Genomic DNA, 8,157 nt, shown 5'->3' on the forward strand with positions numbered 1-8,157 from the left:
ATCGTTAAGCCCATTTGTTGTAGCCTTTGTAAGCACCATTTATAAAGAAAAAATTTAAAGTCATTAGCTGTGTATGTAATTCTACATCTTACTAAATTCTGGGTGATTTTGGACTTATATGGCGGTGAAAGCCATAAGACTTTACTTGTTATATACGATATACCAAATTATTTGTTTGATATATATTTTTTATTTAATTAATTAATATGTGCAAAGAAAGAATTATACAATAGACTTTTTTTTTGTTTTTTGAAAAGAATAAAAAATTATTATAGTAAAGCAGTAAAAGAAGTACATTCCGAGTTTCACGGATATAAGAAATCTATAGAGATATATAAAGTATGCTGTGTATATGCTTATGAGTATAAGAGTTGAAAAATAAAATAAAGCAAGATGAGCAGAATGTTTGATGACCAATAGACATCTATCGTTTGGCCTTTCTTCGCCAGTAAACCAAGACAAGCATGACAAGAGAATTGAACCCAAAGTAGGCAGCAATGATTCCAATGTTACGCCACTTGTTAGATGCCTCCCAGCCGTAGACACTGGAATAGTACTCCTCGCCAGACTTATATGTGCAGTAACCACATAGTTCAGGTCCCACTGTATCAGGGTTGTCAATATAGCCAAGTCCTCCATTAGAAAAGAAGTTTGCCATATATTGACCACAGGTTTGTCCAGGAGGAGCCGAGAATTTAAGGAGATCTTCGTCTTTACATACAACAGTGAGAGACTCCAGCTCGTTTACAGCCAGACCTTCGATATAATAATGAAAAGGATCAATCCAATACATCCATCTCTTCCAGAAAGTTGGCATGGCCGAATAGGGCTGCATCAAGCCACAGAAAACAATAAGCAAGGACAACATAAGAGGGTTGAGAGCAGCAGCCACGGTCGGGAGCTCGGATGCGGCAGCAATAACAAATCCAAAAGTTACAGCCCAAAAGACGAGTAAGACCAGCATAAGGTAGAAGTAACCGGTAGCCTCGGATGACATGGTCATACCCGCAGTCCAGTAAAAGCAAAACAGGAAGAATGCAGCAAACACAAACACATAAGGAACCTCTACCAACACAGTAGAGATACCCCAGGTGAACCAGCTGTAGTAGCGAGATGCGTATTCACGTCGGAAGAAAATACGCTCTGTCATAAACTTTGGCTGAGAGAGAATGATAAGAGTCATGGCCATAATAAAGGTACTGAACAGAGCAAAAAGCTTATTCTGCATATCTGAAGAGGAGTTCTTAAGTTTCCAGTAGGTAAAACCGTGTATCAAAGCAGTCAAAAGAATGTTCAAGAAGCGACCAAAGTTGTAATCAGGCGCACGCCAATAAGCCAAAGCCATTCGGTTGTGAACAAGCTTAAACTGAGTCCAGGTTGATGTAGCATAAGCTCGAGAAACGCGGGTAGGGTTCATATCGGCCGATCTGTTGATCTCAGCAAGTTCTTCATCGAGTGCTTTGGCTTCTTTGGATCCAGCCCAGACTTCGGACCAGTCGCGAGTGGCCTTTCCGGCAGTTCCGGCACCAACAACCTCAAGAATGTACTCGGCAGGGTTGGCTGCAGGAGGACAGGTGGGGCCACCGTTGGACTGGAAGTAATCAATCATGGTGTGAGCATCGGGACCAATCTCACCATAGTAAGCGGTCTTTCCACCACGAACAAGTAGCAAGAGATGATCGAAATGACCAAACAGAATGGCCGAAGGTTGGTGGATGGTACAGAGAACAGGCCAACCGGCATCAGCAAGTTTGCGAATGAAACGAATGATGTTGTAAGAGCTTTGAGCATCAAGACCAGAAGTAGGCTCGTCCAAGAACAGGAGCTGGGGCTTGCCGACCAGTTCCATACCAATAGTAAGACGCTTGCGTTCTTCAACGGAAATACCAGAACCATATTCAAGCATGCCAATCTGAGCATCGGCAATGTCTTCCATCTCGAGAAGTTGAATGATCTTTTCGACATACTCGTTCTTTTCAGATTTTGGTACAGATTCATCTTGACGAAGGTAGGCAGAGAAACGAAGGGCCTCACGAACAGTAACAGCAGGTTGATGAATATCCATCTGCTCACAATAACCGGTAATACGCTCAAAGTCACTCATAAGAGCTTCACCGTTGAGAAGAATGGTACCCTCTATGCTTCCAATGGTCTTGCGGCGAGCCAGAACATCCAATAGTGTGGTCTTGCCTGCACCAGAAGAACCCATGAGAGCCGTAAGATGACCGGGTTTAACGATGCCATTGATGCCATTGAGAAGCTGGAGATTGCCGCCCTTGATAGGAACAGTGTACTTGATATCTTGCCATGAGAAAGTAGTGCCAGTAGAGATACTGTCCATCTCGTCTGTGATCTTGGCAAGGCGTTTGCGGCGTTCATTTTCTTCCTCATCAGTGCGGGCTTTAGGGGCTTTTCCGGGAATGTAGAGCTTGGTAGTGTTTCCACCACCTCCGGTGCTAATATACTCCATGCAAAGAGCGCACAATACGGTAAACAACAAAAAGTAGGCAACGACAACAAGGAAGTCTGGCGCCCAGGCCTCCCAGGGACGGTAAGACAGCTTTTCAAGAAGGTAGGATTCGCCCTTGACAAAGTTCTCGCCAGGAACACCACCGGTCATAGTGCACACCTTGTAGTCCCAGTTGTCATAACCTGGGCCATAAGGAACAGCATTTCCGGGACCTTCACACGAGTATTCTTGGCCGTTCATTTCATTAACCAAAAGAGCCTTGTAACCGTAAGCCAGAGGATTGATCCAGTAGAACCAGTAGAGCCAAGGGTACATCTTGGGGTATGGAATAGCTATTTGTTTTATAAGTTAAAAGTAAAATGCCGTTAGATAATGTGGGAGATAAATGTGTGTGTTTATGTTTACTTACTGTAGCCAACATAGCTGAGGGCGACGACTAGCAAAGTTCCAGAAACTTGGGTGGCGAGGAAGAAACTACTGGTTATCGCACCAAAGAAACGGAAGAAGCCGTTCATGGTCATGTTGATAAAGAATAGGTTGATAAAGAAAGTAAAGAACTTTCCGGCTGTCATATTGAGACCGATCATGAAGTAGTAGCAAACACCAAAGAGTGCGACTAGAAACAAAAAAAGAAGGATTTAAATTAAACGTTTGTTTTTTTTTGTTTGGTAAATATATTGAAAAAGATCAAGTATTAATTCTTACCTTGAGCGAGTGCATATGGAACATCCATAATTACCTGGGCGATATAAAAGGCAGAAGGACGATAGAGAGCATATTGCTTATGCTTCTCCAGAACAGGACGGCCCATCAAGAAGCGAACGAGTTCGGTTTGAGAAACAAAAGAATTGAAGACAACAGAAAAGAAGAGAGCACTGCCGCGTGAAAATGCACCGGCACCGGTCAATGGAAGATTAAAGAAATTAGAGGCAGTGACAAGAGATTGGATGAGAATAGTGCCATAGCGAGAGTACAGAGCTTCTTTATCCTTGATAAGAAGGTGGTATTGACGGATTAAGAGGGCAATGACTTGTTGGTAGAAAGATGCAATGAAGGGACTCTTGCTGGGGGCCCGCTTCTGGTGCTCTTCGTTCATAGCCTGCTTAAAGGTTTCAGCCGGACTATCAGACTTGAATGTGTTCTCGTATTCTTCTAGCTCAGCCATCATGGTTTTGTATATATCAGAGGCCATGTAGCGAGTTTGGAATTCGTGTGCAAACTGTGGGACAGAGTTTTCGTATCCGGGCTGGAATTCTCTTTCTAATGGGTTACAGATACCGGTCAGGAAATCAGGGGCTGATTTACGAGGAGGGCAAAAGAAGCCCATCTTTTCAAAGTATGGCTTGGCTTGTTCTACGGGGCCAAAGTAAAGGCAGTAGCCATCGTCTAGGAGAATAACCTTGTCAAAAAGGTTGAAGATACTATTGGATGCCTGATAAAGCGTTGCCACGGTAGTCTTGTGAAGAACATCTGTCATGATACGAAGAGAGCGGACAAAATCCAGGGCAGAGGCAGCATCAAGACCACGAGTAGAGCAATCCCAGCAATTGATAGAGCTGGATGTTGTCATTTGCTCGGCAATAGAAAGACGTTTCCGCTCGCCACCAGAAAGACCACGTACAGAGGCATTACCAACCATGGTGTTCATCTGCTTAGTTAGACCAAGCATGTTACCAAGCATGTAGAGAACACGGTTTACAAAATCATGTCTTGACTCGTCGGGAAGTCTGGCCCCTGGGGTTTTTGTACGTAGTGCGAATTGAAGGGTTTGCTTTGCGGTGAGAGTAGGGAAATGTTGATCTTCTTCTTCGTTGTAGCAGACTTGGCCGCGGTATTTATCTGCAAATGTATTTGAATCGATTCCACCATAAGAGACATCACCATTGACTTCTGTGTATGATCCGCGCATGTTTGAGATGATCTTGAGAAGAGTTGTGCAACCAGCGCCAGGGCGACCAAGTACAAGCAACATCTCGCCATCTTTACAGAATCCAGAGATATTGTGGAGAATAGTCTTTTCAGGAACTTTTCTTTTCAGCAGAACCTTCCACACATTAAAAGCCTCGAGTGGAAAACTAGCGACAGTTGGAATGGTATTTGCTTCGGCAGCAACACCCTAAATAATAGTAACATTAATAATAAAAAGTCAATATATAACATAGTGATAAATAAATGTTTAGTTTTGATGAAATAAAAGGACTGTTCTATATTTACCTTGACAGACAGGTTTTTCCAAACGACACCAATATGTTTCTTGGTATGACCGGCTTTGTCTGCCTCAGAAGAGACACCGTGCAAGAACTCATCAAGTCTGAATTCGTCTGATGAGGCCAGACCTTCTTCAAGCTTTCCAGTATTGGTCGATTCACGACTGATATGGGTTAATTCACGCTTGAGATCTTCATACTCGTTAATTGCATCTATTAATCGTCGTTGGTAAATTAGAATCTTGATCTGATGAAATTGAACAATTAAAAAAAAGTCATTGTACCTTGAATATTAACAGTATTGACATCTGTTTCGCCATATGTTCCCTGGTTACCAGGGGCATCTTCAATTACAGTATCTGCTGATCCGGTATGAGAATGAGGGTATAAGTTGTAGTTTTTCTTGTGTTGTGGTTCTGGATCAAGATGTGTTTTTTCCGACATCTCTTATGTATTTATCTATTAATGAAAAATCCAGAGAAGCCTTAAAGAGAAAAGACACAAATAAAAGAGGTAAAGAATATAAGATGGTATAAGGAGATTAAAAAAAAGGGGGAAGAACAAAGAATAGGCCTTTATATATGTGTGGAATCAAAAAAAGATTTTTTTTTTTACTTAAGGCGGATCAATCAATTCCGCACCGCACCGCACCGGAATGGAAGTATTGTTATTTTTGGTTACCGAAATAAGATGTATTATAGCTGTAGTTAATGGACTAGCTCAAGATCAATATTTTCCAGAAAACTGTCAAATAATTGCTATCGTTATTAATGATGCATTACAGTTACTATTGATTAGTAATTGCGGTGATTTGTATATATTCGGCATTTTTGAAATCCGTAAACCGCGAAGATTCTTGTAAGACTCGAATACCGACTTTATTCACCGCAGTATACAGAAGTTTATTTAATGATGAGTCTCCTAAAGTGTTTTGATTTGTAATTGAAACGATCTGGATCTTTGGAGTGTATCATAAAGCTCACGGACAAAATAGCAAAGGTATGTCTATTAGCTATAGAATCAAGAGATGATTAATCAAATTGATATTACCCATGTGCTTTAAAATATATATATATAAAAATCTAAAACAAATTGGTTACAATACCAGAAAGTACTTTTTTTTTTTTTTTTTTTTAGAAAAAAAAATTATACATACGTATTTACTCTCAGATTTAGATAGTTACCAAAAAAAAAAAGCCATCAAATTATAGTAGAGTTGTGCGTGGAAATTCAAGATCTTAGGTCTGGGGGTTCTGATTAAGGAATTGGTTACAAAAGTATTTTGTACCCATAAACCTTGTATTAATTCTTATATATATATATTCTTTTCGGTGGTAAAAGGGTAAAATTAGATATCTGATTATAGAGATAGAGGTCAACTCTTTTCAAAAATAAAAATAATATAAAAAAAAGATGCTTTCGGGACCTTAATAAGTTAGCCAGTGATTTTGCCCAGTTTACTGGAGAATCCTTGATTTTGTATTCACTGCATTGATTTATTTAGCGCCGTCATATTTTAGATAAAAAAAATGCATAGCGTATTTTAGCGGTGTAACTAGAATTACGTGTACTGTTCCATAAATGGATTTACAACGAGTACGGAGAGTTGATTTGAGTAGTCAGAAAATCTTTTTAAGAAATGTATACGTACCCATAAACACTTAGTACATTATCCGTTTGTTGTGAGAAGATTACGATGACTACGGGTCTTGATCTATAGATAATTAGTTACTGTGCTCCAAAGCAAAGCAAAACAAAACAAACCATTCATTCATTCATTCGATTATATATTTATTTATATGAATCGAGTATTTTTTTTTATTAGTCCACATTTTACTTGTCAGATCTAGTAAATTATTATTTATTCTTTAATTTTGGCCCGTATACTAGAGTTCTATCGATCTATCAATAGAAACATATTACTCGATACTCGAAAACACACAGGGGTAATAAAGACAGAATATTCAGTGAATTGTGATTGAGAGTATTTGCCTTTTGGCTGTTGTTTTCCTTTCTGATCTGCATTGTGGCGTACATCTTTTGCGAAAATGATGTCGCAAGAAAAAAAATTAGTGTCGCACTTTTTTTTTAAAAAAAAAAAACAGTGTCGTATGTTTTTTGAAAATAGTGTCGCACTTTTTAAAAGTATCGTGTTTTTCTCACTTCATCTGGTATCAACCAATCTGAAATTAACCCAAAAATAAAAAGAAAAGATGCTTTTTATAGTAATAAAGAATTGTCGGTAAACGTCTATCAATTCAACTTGTGTAATTGTCCATATTGTTGATAGATACAGATAAATGCTATACTATTCCATGCTATGCTATGCTATTCTATGTTATGCTATACTATACTATGCTATTCTATGTTATGTTATGTCATTCTATGCTTTACAAATACTTGATTTATAAGCAGTAGGTATACAGAATGTTGTATTAATCAACAAAGGCTACTTGTACGCTACTGTTTTGAGTATCTTGTGCACCTCGCAAATCTTGCACATCTTGCTCATGTGCTAATAAGTTGACTTTTAAGTATCTTTTTAATAAATACACCAGTAAAGAAAGTTCTATAATTTATCTAATAGCTTACACAAATAGCGTATATCCAAAAAAATTGCCTATTAGAGTTTTATGGGATTTGATTATTAATAGAGAAAACTGATTTATGTTAAAAAGATACTATTCTAAATAAATAAAAGCGAATTATTAATCCACTTCTTTTATTAAGAAAAAAATGTCAAACGAGTTGGATATACAGTAGCACTTATACTAAAGTAAAGTTGAATTGATCCAAACCATATCTATCCAAGATTATGATTTGATGAGCTTCTTCTTTGTGTATAGCTTATAGCACTGTTATTTTTAATTATTATGATATCCAGTACATATACTCTTTGTTATCTTATCATATGTATTTGACTTGAATCAAGATGTTAGATAGTATACAGTGGATATTTAGCTTTTCATAAATAGGCACAGAAATGTTATAATAGAATGTCTCTTTGTTATTGTTATTATTAATAATATTGAACATTTAAAGCCACTGTATTTGATGGTCGAGACCTTGCTTTTTTTTAATACCCAAATACCAGGATTTTTTTTTATTAATAAAAAAAAGATTGCCAAAGATCAAGCTCTTTTGAATCAAGGTATTGATTTTTAGATATTTGATATTAAAAAGCTATATGATGAACAGATCTGATTACAAATGCTTGGTAAGCAGGTCTATGTGCAAGATAAAGTATGTGTGACAAAGGCTATTTAGTTTTATTCGTTTGGTTACCTGCCGATATATCGTGAATACAATTGGTTCCGAATCTTTGGAAAAATAAAGTAAAAAACAATTTTTCTGGGATATTCTTTTTGAGATTGGAAAGGTTTGTTATTAATCTTGTATTCTTAATTTCTCACTCATTTTACTGATGGGGGGCTGTAATGATTTGTATGAAGAGATATCTCATACAAGATGTATATAGTA

The 8,157-nt window shown here is 37.9% G+C and overlaps 1 protein-coding gene across 1 annotated transcript; it reads right to left on the reverse strand.

The window, feature by feature from the left end:
• Nucleotides 1-173: 173 nt before the first annotated feature.
• Nucleotides 174-5,121, reverse strand: PHYBLDRAFT_177816 (hypothetical protein; the record flags this gene model as incomplete). Its single annotated transcript, XM_018437929.1, has 4 exons — nt 174-2,802; nt 2,880-3,086; nt 3,176-4,495; nt 4,962-5,121. The coding sequence occupies 4 exons, from the start codon at nt 5,119-5,121 to the stop codon at nt 425-427; spliced, it is 4,065 nt and encodes a 1,354-aa protein (XP_018289167.1). The 3' UTR covers nt 174-424.
• Nucleotides 5,122-8,157: the final 3,036 nt, after the last annotated feature.

The sequence above is a fragment of the Phycomyces blakesleeanus genome (genome assembly GCF_001638985.1).
Source record: "Phycomyces blakesleeanus NRRL 1555(-) unplaced genomic scaffold PHYBLscaffold_16, whole genome shotgun sequence".
NCBI classification, from domain to species: domain Eukaryota; kingdom Fungi; phylum Mucoromycota; class Mucoromycetes; order Mucorales; family Phycomycetaceae; genus Phycomyces; species Phycomyces blakesleeanus.